The sequence below is a fragment of the Pseudophryne corroboree genome, chromosome 12 (assembly GCF_028390025.1).
Source record: "Pseudophryne corroboree isolate aPseCor3 chromosome 12, aPseCor3.hap2, whole genome shotgun sequence".
In the NCBI taxonomy this organism is placed as follows: domain Eukaryota; kingdom Metazoa; phylum Chordata; class Amphibia; order Anura; family Myobatrachidae; genus Pseudophryne; species Pseudophryne corroboree.
In genome coordinates, this window is record NC_086455.1 from 168,845,887 (window position 1) to 168,860,396 (window position 14,510).

The 14,510-nt window shown below is 51.0% G+C and overlaps 1 protein-coding gene across 1 annotated transcript in view; it reads right to left on the minus strand.

The window, feature by feature from the left end:
* Positions 1 to 7,562, minus strand: part of RIN3 (Ras and Rab interactor 3) — an 81,192-nt gene extending 73,630 nt beyond the window's left edge. The window contains exon 1 of the mRNA XM_063948472.1: positions 7,248 to 7,562. Within this exon, the coding sequence (XP_063804542.1) occupies positions 7,248 to 7,273 (26 nt within the window). The 5' untranslated portion in view covers positions 7,274 to 7,562. The remainder of the gene's footprint in view (positions 1 to 7,247) is intronic.
* Between the last annotated feature and the right edge of the window lie 6,948 nt (positions 7,563 to 14,510).

Sequence of the window (14,510 nt, forward strand, 5' to 3'; positions counted from 1 at the left end):
ACTCCCTAGAGAGTGACATGCCATTACAGGCAATTTGCTCCGCCTCCTCACCAATATTTTCCTCATACATGTCGACACACACGTACCGACATACAGCACACACATAGGGAATGCTCTGATAGAGGACAGGACCCACTAGCCCTTTGGGGAGACAGAGGGAGAGTTTGCCAGCACACACCAAAACGCTATAATTATCCAGGGACAACCTTTATATAAGTGTTCCTTTTATAGCATTTTAATATATATACATATCGCCAAATCAGTGCCCCCCCTCTCTGTTTTAACTCTGTTTCTGTAGTGCAGTGCAGGGGAGATCATGGGAGCCTTCCCACCAGCCTTTCTGTGAGGGAAAATGGCGCTGTGTGCTGAGGAGAATAGGCCCCGCCCCCTTTTCGGCGGGCTTCTTCTCCGGAGTTTTAGATATCTGGCAGGGGTTAAATACATCCATATAGCCTCAAGGGCTATATGTGATGCATTTTTCGCCATACAGGTATTATACATTGCTGCCCAGGGCGCCCCCCCCCAGCGCCCTGCACCCTCCGTGACCGCTGTGTGAAGTGTGCTGACAACAATGGCGCACAGCTGCAGTGCTGTGCGCTACCTGATGAAGACTGAGAGTCTTCTGCCGCCTGGTCCCGGACCTCTTCATCTTCAGCATCTGCAAGGGGGGTCGGCGGCGCGGCTCCGGGACGAACCCCAGGGCGAGCCCTGTGTTCCGACTCCCTCTGGAGCTATGTCCAGTAGCCTAAGAATCCAATCCATCCTGCACGCAGGTGAGTTGAAAATCTCTCCCCTAAGTCCCTCGATGCAGTGAGCCTGTTGCCAGCAGGACTCACTGAAAATAAAGAACCTAAAAACTTTTTCTAAGCAACTCTTTAAGAGAGCCACCTAGATTGCACCCTTCTCGGCCGGGCACAAAAACCTAACTGAGGCTTGGAGGAGGGTCATAGGGGGAGGAGCCAGTACACACCATGTGATCCTAAAAGCTTGCTTTTGTGCCCTGTCTCCTGCGGAGCCGCTATTCCCCATGGTCCTGACGGAGTCCCCAGCATCCACTAGGACGTTAGAGAAATATTTGTATAAAAGTTATTAATAAACGGCGCTCCAGACTTAAGTCAGCTGCATAAACCCGCAACATTCAGACTGAACTAGTCCTTTATCAGGTAAACAAACAGCTGATTGCTTCCTAGTGAGAGGACTATTTCAGTCTGAAACATTGTAATCTTAAATAAACCAATCCGTTATGCAGTAAGTCTGGAGTGCCGTTTACTATGAACCATGTATATAAATAATGTTTGACAGTCACCTCTGTCCTATACTGGCAGACTCTTTCTAATGGTGGTAGGTCTATACTGTTGGGCAAAATTGTGCAAAGCTCAATTTTACTTGCATTAAGTAATATTTAGAGTGTGCACGTGAATTTTCCTTTTTATGTGTGTGTAACACTACAAGTCTAAGCATGGTAGCACCTCTCATCCTGTTTGGAGTTATGATGAGCAGTCCCCCCCCCCCCCCCCCTTATAGATGCTATATTGTGTACATGTATGTACACTTGAAGGTGGAGACTCCTTGGACTGGTCACCCTACCACTTGCCCCTGGGTGTTTTTAATTAGCATGCAGCCCTTGAATTTGCAGACTGCATATTGAACAAGGCACTGTGAATGGTAAGACCTTAATAGATATATATAGTATGTCAGTACTAATAAGAGTTTGGGACGTGGGGCTCCCGGGTTGGTGAAGCCAGGTTGCTTTAGGGCATCATAATGTAACATTCAATTTAGTACCCTTTGTTTTTTTATCAATGTAACAATTTTTACACTTATTACCTCTTACCTATGTAACACTCCTAACACATAGTAGCTGCTGCTTCTCACTTATCTAACACTTTACTTGCTCTCTCTCACTAGCGTGGTCCCTTTGCAGTGGTTCGGTTTGGTTGGGCTGACCTGGGTGGGGGTCCTGATGAAGTCCCCTGGATGTGATGGGTAAGCCCATATTTTTGACCAAAATGATGCAAAGAACCTCAATTTTACGCAACGCTAAACTGCATAATTTATAACAATTATTCTGCTTAGTAATATTTGGAGTGTGCACCTGCATTTTCTTTTTGTGTGTGTGTGTGGCACTACAAGTCTCAGCATGGTACCACCTCTCGTTATGTTTAGAGTTAGGGTGTCCAGTCCAGGCCCCCTACAAACTCTTTCTAATGCCTGCAACAGCATGCCATGTGAACTCTAGGCAGGGAACAGAATCAGATATCCTATTAAGGACTTCTTCACAACAGAGGGTTCGGAGTCCTTGAAGATGTCTCGGACAGCACATTCAGGCTGTATAATAGCATATTTGTGTCTTCTATGTGTCTTTATCGTATGAAATATAAGTTGTTTCCCTCCCCCGATGATACTTGCTCCAATGTCAGGAAGGAAACACTGAAGGTCACAGAGCTCCATAGGACAGACTTCGCACTCTCAGGTTCACTTCTACAGAAAAACGCATATCTAGGCGCATTCCAAACATAGGGGCTAATTCAGACTGGATCGCGGCAGCGATCGCAGTCTGAATCCTTTTGTGGAGTACGCACGCGCAGCAGCCGAACTGCGCGTGCACACCCCAGGAGCCCAGTGGGATGCGAACAGCATCTCAGGGCTGCGATCACCTCTGCCCGATTGACAGGCAGAGGCGGTCGCGGGGTGGGAGGGGGTGTGCCAACAGCTTTAAAACACAGTCGGCGGTGCACGGTCCGGACAATGGAGGCATGACTGGACCGTTGGGCGGACCACGGTGGCTGCGTGACGTCACATGCAACCGCTGCAACGGGTAGCGGCCTGCCAGTGCAGCTCCCGCTGCGACGGGTAGCGGCCTGCCAGCGCGCAGGAGCTGCGCTGGCAGGGAGCTACTCGCCAGGTACAAAAGCATCGCCGCTGTGCAATGCTTTTGTACTTGTGCGGGCCTGACATGCGGGGCGGACTAGCCCTGTGCTGGGCGCCCCCCCGCATGTCAGAGTAAATGATCGTAGATGTGCTAAATTTAGCACATCTACAATCAGGTCTGAATGACCCCCATAGTAATGAAAACATTCAAACATCCAAAACATACAAGTGGCAGACGGCGAGATGAACGTTGGAAGGTAATTCCCTCTAATCAACATATTGAGAGCAAACTTCCAGTAGCCTTGAAGACCATCGAATAATGGAGTTGCAATGAATGAATACAGCTTATATTCTACTGTCACATAATAAAAAGCAAACACACATAAGAATCCTAGAGGACTGCAACGTGACTCTGCACAAGAAACATTGACACATCTGCACACGCGGGACAAAGGTCATTATACGGATCCCAGCACGTCCGCTCTGGCCAGGCAGGAGTTAAGTCCTACACTATACTGGGTCCTTGTTCTCTGGAAGTTTTTCCATGAATCTGAAAAGAACATTCCTTTGATGCTATTTTACAGCAACAGCCAGTGAATGGTTTTCCTGTACATATGAAAAAAGAAGGTGAATTCTTACTTACAAACTGTATCTGTAGCAAAGGGGAAATCACACGGTTTATACCGGGATTACTGAACAATAAGGGTCACTTCCGACGCAGTAAAATTGCTGCAATGCCATGCTCCTATTTTTAAAAGGAAAGTGCATGGATTAGCATGTCAGGATAGCAAAGGGGGTAATTCAGACCGGATAGCGGCAGCAATTGTAGTCTGAATAGCTTTGTGCGCGTGCGCACCCCGGGATCCCAGTGAGATGTTAACAGCATCCCAGGGCTGCGATCGCCTCTGCCTGATTGACAGGCAGAAGCGGTTGCGGGGCGGGCCTGCCAACGGCGTTAGAACGCCGTTGGTGGGGTGCGGTCCGGACAATGCAGGCGTGTCTGGACCGTTGTGGGGGCTGCATGCGCGGTGAACCGGGACGCAGTGGGTAGGGAGCTACTCGCCGGGTGCAAAAGCATCACTGCTGTGCGATGCTTTTGCACCCTTGCGTGGGGGTCGGGCCTGACACGCGGGGTGGACTAGCCCTGCGCTTGGCGTCCCCTCGCATGTCGGAGAAACTGATCGTAGATGTGCTAAATTCAGAACATCTATGATCAGATCTGAATTACCCCCAAAGTCTGCAGGAGAGGTTCTAAAGGAACAAAGTCCATTGCGGTACTTCATACTTCACCGACCTGCAACATTAACCACAATCTTTATATATCACTGCTCTGTGCTGCGGGGGACCCTGCTCCTTCCACCATATAACTTCCAGTCTGTGGCTTCCTGCTGAGTATAGGTCGATAGTCAATATGCTGACACACCATATTGTCTACACGCATTGGGTCAACAGTTACAAAAGGTCTGCAGATTTTTTGTTTTTTTTTGTTTTTTACATGTTTTCCCAACATTTGCTGGTTTTATATCCACGTGGACTATGACTGGAAATAGTAGCCTGTGACGAGCGCAGTGGTACGAGCCACTTTGCCCGATGGGTGGGAAGCGCAGTGAGCCCGCAGGGGGAATATGTCGACCGTAACCTCCGTCATCCTAATGCAGGATGACCTAAATACTGTAGATCTTCTACCACAGCCCAGCTGTCTCCATCCCCCTGCGCACATGCAGCCAGCAACACCTGTATACGCCGTGACATTAGATCCACCAAACCCTGGGACTGTGCAGGAGGGATATAGCGCCATTATTCCACCAGAAAGTCACTTATCCAACGCGGATCTCAGGTGTTACTCCAGAACACCAGATACTGTCCATTGCCGATGATTTTCCCTCATTTCCATCTGGCAAGTTGACTGTTCTTGGTGACTGAAGCCCCTGACAAACTCCCCCCAATACCTCCCCTTTCCACAGTCACCGAGGACCCTTCTCACAGCCATAATTACAGGTGACCTGGGCTGATGTGACGATTAAGGGCTGTTATTCACTAAACAGACACACACGCCACACCTGTGTTACAGCTCTTACTGAAAATGTGCTCGGCGTGCCCTATTTAGCCAGGTGTTACCCTTTATTGTCCAGTACCTGTGGGCGTGACTGTAATATGACCCCACCCCCATTTCCCCTTACATGTTAATGTTGTGGAAAATAGTTGCATTTAATGTTAAACATGTTAGCAATAAGTGACTTGGCGCCCTGCCGACAGCAATACTCAGCATTACCAGATGTATGTCATAGTGTATATTACCAACATGCACAGTCTCAGGCTGGCTTACACAGTACAGACACTGCAAATGCACACATAGAATATAAGCAGCGCTTAGCGAGCATGGCCCTGATGTAGGCTACAGCAAGGGACAGTTCCCAGCAGCCCTGTAATAACTGCAGAGAGGAGCCTAATCTGTAAAACACACTCAGCATTTCCCTGCCAGAGAAGCCAGACAGCAGCACTATCCTCACTTCCCCTATTGGGATACACTAACAAATAACTCCATCCAGGCAACATCAGGATTGTTCTGACTACATTAACCATGATGGCACTTCTTAGAGTGCAAGCTCTAAGGACAGGGGATCACATTCTTATTGTATTCTAATATCCCAACTGCCTCTTGTTCCCAGATTTTTTAGTCATATCCACTGTGGAATCCTCTTGGGGAACATGTGGCTACCAGCTGTTGTAGAACTACAAGTCCCAGCTAAACAGCCACAGCAAATAGAGAGGCACAGGCTGCCTATCTCTGCTATGCATACATACATGCACACTCACAAACATACATAATCACATACAGGATGCACATACATACATACATACATACATACATACATACAATCACACAGTCATCCACACTCACATACGTACATAATACACTCTCACATACATACATGATACACTCTCACATACATACATACATGATACACTCTCACATACATACATACATACATACATACACACTCACATACATACAGTCATGCGCACTCACATACATGAAGCACTCACATACATACATACATACATACATACATACACACTCACATACATGCACACATACATACTTACACTCACATACATACATACAGTCATCCACACTCGCATACATGCACACTCACATACATACATACATACATACGTACACCCTTTAGAATGTAAGCGCTCACGAGCAGGGCCCTCTTCCCTCATGTGCTTATCCTTTTCTTGCTTTAATAATCTTCAACTGCACCACATCCAGCAGTCCTCTGCCACCTGATACTTATTCCAGTGTCATCTGCTGATGTAACTATGTTTATTTACCCTGTACTTGTCCTATATTGTCGTCAACTGCAAGTTACTGTTTTCCTGTTTGATTATTTATGTACTATGTAATTGGGCGCTGCGGAACCCTTGTGGCGCCATATAAATAAAGGATAATAATAATAATAATAATAATAATAAAAATACATGCACACTCACAAACATACACACACATACATAATAACATACAGGATGCACATACATACATACATACACACAGTCATCCACACTCACATACATACATACATACATACATACATGCATGATACACTCACATACATACAAACATACATACATACACAGTCATGCAAACTCACATACATACAGTCATGCACACTCTCATACATGATGCACTCATACATAGTCATCCACACTCACATACATAGTCATGCACACATACATACATGATGCACACTCACTCACATACATACACACACACACACATACAGTCATCCACACTCACATACATAGTCATCCACGCTCACAGACGTGCACACTCACATACATACATACTCCCATAGATACATACACACAGATAGATAGATACATACATGCACACTCACATACATACACACATACATACATACATACATAGTTTACATACATACTCACATACATACATACATACTCACATACATACTTACACACTCACATACATACATACATACATACACACTCACATACATACATACATACACTTACATACATACATACATGCACACTCACATACATACATACATACATACATACATACATACATACACTTACATACATACATACATGCACACTCACATACATACATACACATACATACATACATACATACATACATACATACAACAATAAAAAAAATAATTGGGAACAGCTGCCGGAGAAATCCCCCAGGCTGCACACATCACATACCATAGTACTGCAGAGTGTGGGGCCACAGGTACTACTAGCATTACATGCTGGGACTAGTAGTACCACAACAACTGACCCCACCAGTAAGTGAGAGGCTGATATGGGTCGGACAATGACAGACATTCTCCCCTTACCCTGACTCCCGGAGGGTCCCGTCCATCCCTGCAGCCGCTGCAGCCTCATACACCCGTGCACTGGCGGCGATACACCCCGGGGCTGATGCTGAGCCGCCCGCCCCCAGGCATGCTGTGTGAGCCGGGAGCCGCCTGAGAGCGCAGACAGGAGCAGCTACAACTTCTGCAGAACTTCCTGTGCTGCTGTTCGGGGGGACTCAGGAAGAGGCCGGCTCTAGTGCTCGGGCTATCTGCAGACACTGCGTCTGGGAGGGTCCGGGGATGCCCCGTATAGCCCACATAGCCCACAGGCTGAGAGAGAGAGCACGTTACACACCACACCATCCGGAGCACTGAGAGAGCGCATCACACCATCCGGAGCACTGAGAGAGCGCATCACACCACCCGGAGCACTGAGAGAGCGCATCACACCATCCGGAGCACTGAGAGAGCGCATCACACCATCCGGAGCACTGAGAGAGCGCATCACACCACCCGGAGCACTGAGAGAGCGCATCACACCATCCGGAGCACTGAGAGAGCGCATCACACCATCCGGAGCACTGAGAGAGCGCACCACACCATCCGGAGCACTGAGAGAGCGCATCACACCACCCTGAGCACTGAGAGAGCGCATCACACCATCCAGAGCACTGAGAGAGCGCACCACACCATCCGGAGCACTGAGAGAGCGCATCACACCACCCTGAGCACTGAGAGAGCGCATCACACCATCCGGAGCACTGAGAGAGCGCATCACACCACCCGGAGCACTGAGAGAGCGCATCACACCATCCGGAGCACTGAGAGAGCGCATCACACCATCCGGAGCACTGAGAGAGCGCATCACACCACCCGGAGCACTGAGAGAGCGCATCACACCATCCGGAGCACTGAGAGAGCGCATCACACCATCCGGAGCACTGAGAGAGCGCACCACACCATCCGGAGCACTGAGAGAGCGCATCACACCACCCTGAGCACTGAGAGAGCGCATCACACCATCCAGAGCACTGAGAGAGCGCATCACACCATCCGGAGCACTGAGAGAGCGCATCACACCATCCGGAGCACTGAGAGAGCGCATCACACCATCCAGAGCACTGAGAGAGCGCATCACACCATCCGGAGCACTGAGAGAGCGCATCACACCATCTGGAGCACTGAGAGAGCGCATCACACCATCCAGAGCACTGAGAGAGCGCATCACACCATCCAGAGCACTGAGAGAGCGCATCACACCATCCGGAGCCCTAATAGAGCGCATCACACCATCCGGAGCCCTGATAGAGCGCATCACACCACCCGGAGCACTGAGAGAGCGCATCACACCATCCAGAGCACTGATAGAGCACATCACACCACCCGGAGCACTGAGAGAGCGCATCACACCATCCGGAGCCCTGATAGAGCGCATCACACCACCCGGAGCACTGAGAGAGCGCATCACACCATCCGGAGCCCTGATAGAGCACATCACACCACCCGGAGCACTGAGAGAGCGCATCACACCACCCGGAGCACTGAGAGAGCGCATCACACCATCCGGAGCACTGAGAGAGCGCATCACACCACCCTGAGCACTGAGAGAGCGCATCACACCACCCTGAGCACTGAGAGAGCGCATCACACCATCCGGAGCACTGAGAGAGCGCATCACACCATCCGGAGCACTGAGAGAGCGCATCACACCATCCGGAGCACTGAGAGAGCGCATCACACCATCCGGAGCACTGAGAGAGCGCATCACACCATCCGGAGCACTGAGAGAGCGCATCACACCACCCTGAGCACTGAGAGAGCGCATCACACCATCCAGAGCACTGAGAGAGCGCATCACACCATCCGGAGCACTGAGAGAGCGCATCACACCATCCGGAGCACTGAGAGAGCGCATCACACCATCCGGAGCACTGAGAGAGCGCATCACACCATCCGGAGCACTGAGAGAGCGCATCACACCATCCGGAGCACTGAGAGAGCGCATCACAACATCCGTAGCACTGAGAGAGCGCATCACACCATCCATAGCACTGAGAGAGCGCATCACACCATCTGGAGCACTGAGAGAGATAGCATCACACCATCCGGAGCATTGAGAGAGAGCATCACACCATCCTGAGCACTGAGAGAGAGCATCACACCACCCGGAGCACTGAGAGAGCACATCACACCACCCTGAGCACTGAGAGCGCATCACACCACCCGGAGCACTCAGAGAGCGCATCACACCATCCGGAGCACTGAGAGAGCGCATCACACCACCCTGAGCACTGAGAGAGAGCATCACACCACCCGGAGCACTGAGAGAGCACATCACACCACCCTGAGCACTGAGAGAGCGCATCACACCACCCGGAGCACTGAGAGAGCGCATCACACCTCCCGGAGCACTGAGAGAGCGCATCACACCACCCGGAGCACTGAGAGAGCGCATCACACCACCCTGAGCACTGAGAGAGCGCATCACACCTCCCGGAGCACTGAGAGAGAGCATCACACCACCCGGAGCACTGAGAGAGCACATCACACCACCCGGAGCACTGAGAGAGCGCATCACACCACCCGGAGCACTGAGAGAGCGCATCACACCTCCCGGAGCACTGAGAGAGCGCATCACACCACCCGGAGCACTGAGAGAGCGCATCACACCACCCGGAGCACTGAGAGAGCGCATCACACACCCCGGAGCACTGAGAGAGCGCATCACACCACCCGCTGCACTGATAGAGCGCATCACACCATCCGGAGCACTGAGAGAGCGCATCACACCATCCGGAGCACTGAGAGAGCTCAACACACCACCCTGAGCACTGAGAGAGAGCATCACACCACCCTGAGCACTGAGAGAGAGCACATCACACCACCCTGAGCACTGAGAGAGCGCATCACACCATCCGGAGCACTGAGAGAGCGCATCACACCACCCGTGCACTGAAAGAGTGCAGCAAAAAAGTCGACATGAGTTTTCAAAAAAAAATTGTGTCGTTTTCCCCGTCAAGTGACCGGAAACCCCAATTAGTGCACCGCGTCCCCTTGCATGCTACCGTTGCGCTCGGCACAGGTTACAGTTCCCAATCGTAGTCCACGTGGATCGTAAAGTATGAAAAAGTCCAAAAAAAAATACATGTGAAAAACTCATGTCGACCTTTTTTCATGTCGCCCTTGTTCATGTCAACCTAATGGCAGTGTCGACCTATCGACCTACCCACTGTGGACCAATGAGAGGCGCAGGGGTGAAATAATGGGGTGAGAGGTGCAGGGGGAGAGATAGCGGGGTGAGAGGCGCAGGGGGAGAGATAGCGGGGTGAGAGGCTCTGGGGATGAGATAGTGGAGTGAGAGATGCAGGGGGTGAAATAGCGGAGTGAGAGGCGCAGGGGGTGAGATAGCGGGGTGAGAGGCGCAGGGGGTGAGATAGTGGGGTGAGAGACGCAGGGGGTGAAATAGTGGGGTGAGAGGCGCAGGGGCAGAGAGCGCGGTGAGAGGCGCTGGGGGTGAGATAGCGGGGTGAGAGGCGCTGGGGGTGAGATAGCGGAGTGAGAGATGCAGGGGGTGAGATAGCGGGGTGAGAGGCGTAAGGGGTGAGATAGTGGGGTGAGAGGCGCAGGGGGTGAGATAGCGGGGTGAGAGGCGCAGGGGGTGAGAGGTGCATAGATACAAATTACCTTCATAGACTTTCCTGTCCATTTATATCCCCTCTGTACAGCCACACATATCCTCACATGTCTTCTCTTTCTTCACTTTCCCATCCTCCTGACCCCTGGCCAACATCCCTGTGTAACTATGGGGTCTATTCATGAAGCATTTAAAATAGTGGAGAAACAGACCAGCGGAGAAGTTGCCCTTGGCAACCAATCAGCATCTCCCTTACATTTTACAGAATGTACTTGATAAAGGCTTCCTTCAAAGCTGATTGCCTGCTATGGATAACATCTACACTGGTCCTTTTCTCCACTCTTCTCTGCTTCATGAATAGACCCCTATATCATACAATCCACCAATAACCTTTGCAATCTGGTGGACCATTATGCAGTAGATAGCATCTAACCTTGTGTATCCATGTCTATTTCCCTATAGATTGTAAACTTGAAAGCAGGGCCCTCCTACCCCTATACTGTATGTTATTACTCAGCTTTGTTTTATCACTGTAGTCTCCAATTATACAGTGCAACGGAATTTGCTGCGCTATATAAGAAACTTAGTAAATAAATAATAGGGGCAGGGTTAGGTACTAGAGGGAAGGTTAGGTACTAAGAGGAGGGTTTGGATTAGGCACTAGAGGGAGGGTTAGGTACTAGGAGAACGGATAGGGTTAGGTACTAGGGGGAGGGTTAGGTATTAGGAGGAGGGTTAGGATTAGGCACTAGGAGGAGGGTTAGATACTAGGAGTAGGGTTAGGGTTGGGTACTAGGGGGAGGGTTAGGCACTAGGGGGAGGGTTAGGGTTGGGTACTAGGGGGAGGGTTAGGTACTAGGGGGAGGGTTAGGATTAGGCACTAGGGAGAGGGTTAGGGTTGGGCACTAGGAGGAGGGTTAGGCACTAGGAGGAGGGTTAGGCACTAGGGGGAGGGTTAGGCACTAGGGGGAGGGTTAGATACTAGGAGGAGGGTTAGGGTTGGGTACTAGGGGGAGAGTTAGGTACTAGGAGGTGGGTTAGGATTAGGCACTAGGGAGAGGGTTAGGGTTGGGCACTAGGAGGAGGGTTAGGTACTAGGAGGAGGGTTAGAGTTAGGCACTAGGGGGAGAGTTAGGTACTAGGAGGAGGGTTAGAGTTAGGTACTAGGAGGAGGGTTAGGCACTAGGGGGAGAGTTAGGCACTAGGAGGAGGGTTAGAGTTAAGCACTAGGGGGAGAGTTAGGTACTAGGAGGAGAGTTAGGTAGTAGGAGGAGGGTTAGAGTTAGGCACTAGGGGGAGAGTTAGGGTTAGGCAATAGGAGGGTTAGCGTTAAGCACTAGGGGGAGAGTTAGGTACTAGGAGGAGAGTTAGGTAGTAGGAGGAGGGTTAGGGTTAGGTACTAGGAGGAGGGTTAAGGTTGGGCACTAGGAGGAGGGTTAGGCACTAGGAGGAGGGTTAGGCACTAGGGGGAGGGTTAGGCACTAGGAGGAGGGTTGGGTACTAGGAGGAGGGTTAGAGTTGGGTACTAGGGGGAGAGTTAGGTAGTAGGAGGAGGGTTAGAGTTAGGCACTAGGGGGAGAGTTAGGTACTAGGAGGAGGGTTAGAGTTAGGTACTAGGAGGAGGGTTAGGCACTAGGAGGAGGGTTAGAGTTAAGCACTAGGGGGAGAGTTAGGTACTAGGAGGAGAGTTATGTTAGGTGCCGCGGTCCGCGGAGCCGCTCGGTCTGCTTCCGAGCGACGCTCACGGCCGCCGCACCTCCCTCCCTGCCCGCCCGGCGCCTAGCAACGCCAGGACGCCGTGCGTACTGTAGCCGCCGGGTCCCTGGCAACGCTAGGACGCCGGGCGTCCTCAGGCGCTGGGTCCATAGCAACGGGGACGCCATTGGCGGACCGCGTTCCCAGATAGGATTGATTAGTTGCTCGTGCAGCAGGGCAGCTGCATGGCAACTAGTAATTAGGGTCTGGGGGCTGGTCTTGCTGGCCCTCCTGTCATTGGCCAGCAGGGTCTTTTTATGGGAGCCAGCACACTGCAGCCTCGCCGGTGATAGCTTCCTGTATGCTGTTCCTGCCTTGCAACGTCTGTTCCTGGTCAGCTGTATCTGGTCGATCCTGCTCCCTGTGCTCCTGAGTTCTGGAGTTCTGAAGCCGGTCCTGGGAATCCTTCCTGTCCAAGTGAACCTGTTGCAGTCATCTGGGGGTTCTCGCTTGTTGGGGTTCTCTCCCGGTTTCGTGAGTAGCGGCTTCTGCTGCGTGTTGCGGCCTAGGCCGCTTAGTCCTTGTGTTAATTTTGTATTGGTGGTTTTTGCGGAGGTTTCCGCTTTTCACTGTCCTCCCCGGAACTCGGCGGTGCCGTGTGGGGGAGTGGACAGTGGTTTCTTTTGTTGTTCTTTTCCTTTGGTGGCGTGCCTCACATATATTTAGTTTTAGGGTAGTTAATAGCCCCTAGCTTTCTGTTTGCTTTAGTTAGAGGTTCCCTTGTTATTATCCTGTCTCGGTTCACGCCTTGTCTCACTCTAAGACCTGGGGGCATCGGAGTTGGGCAGACCTAATCCGCCCTTCAAACGCGGCTGCCGTGGGCCCAGAAACCATAGTCACTCAGGCGTGAACTGACCACACGGGTAAAACAATGGAGGTAGGGTGCTAGGAGCTATTCCCGTACCACCCCTTATTTCAGCGTCACGTCCTGGTGCTCTGGACTCACTACGCAACATCTCTCTAGTTCTGAGCATCAGGAACGTAACAAGTTAGGTAGTAGGAGGAGGGTTATAGTTAGGCACTAGGGGGAGAGTTAGGTACTAGGAGGAGGGTTAGAGTTAGGTACTAGGAGGAGGGTTAGGGTTAGGCACTAGGGGGGGAGTTAGGCACTAGGAGGAGGGTTAGAGTTAAGCACTAGGGGGAGAGTTAGGGTTAGGTACTAGGAGGAGGGTTAGAGTTAGGCACTAGGGGGAGTGTTAGGGTTAGGTACTAGGAGGAGGGTTAGAGTTAGGCACTAGGGGGAGAGATAGGTACTAGGAGGAGGGTTAGAGTTAGGCACTAGGGGGAGAGTTAGGTACTAGGAGGAGGGTTAGTGTTAAGCACTAGGGGGAGAGTTAGGGTTAGGTACTAGGAGGAGGGTTAGAGTTAAGCACTAGGGGGAGAGTTAGGGTTAGGTACTAGGAGGAGTGTTAGAGTTAGGCACTAGGGGGAGAGTTAGGCACTAGGAGGAGGGTTAGAGTTAGGCACTAGGTGGAGAGTTAGGTAGTAGTAGGAGGGTTAGAGTTAAGCACTAGGGGGAGAGTTAGGTACTAGGGGGAGGGTTAGAGTTAGGCAGTAGGGGTAGGGTTAGGTACTAGGAGGAGGGTTAGAGTTAGGCAATAGGGGGAGGGTTAGGTACTAGGAGGAGGGTTAGGCACTAGGGGGAGTGTTAGGGTTAGGTACTAGGAGGAGGGTTAGGTACTAGGAGGAGGGTTAGGTACTAGGGGGAGGGTAACAGTTAGGTACTAGGAGGAGGGTTAGGTACTAGGAGGAGAGTTAGGGTTAGGCACTAGGGGGAGAGTTAGGGATAGGCACTAGGGGGAGAGTTAGGGTTAGGTACTAGGAGGAGGGTTAGCCACTAGGGGGAGAGTTAGGTACTAGGAGGAGGGTTACAGTTAGGCACTAGGGGGAGAGTTAGGTACTAGAAGGAGGGT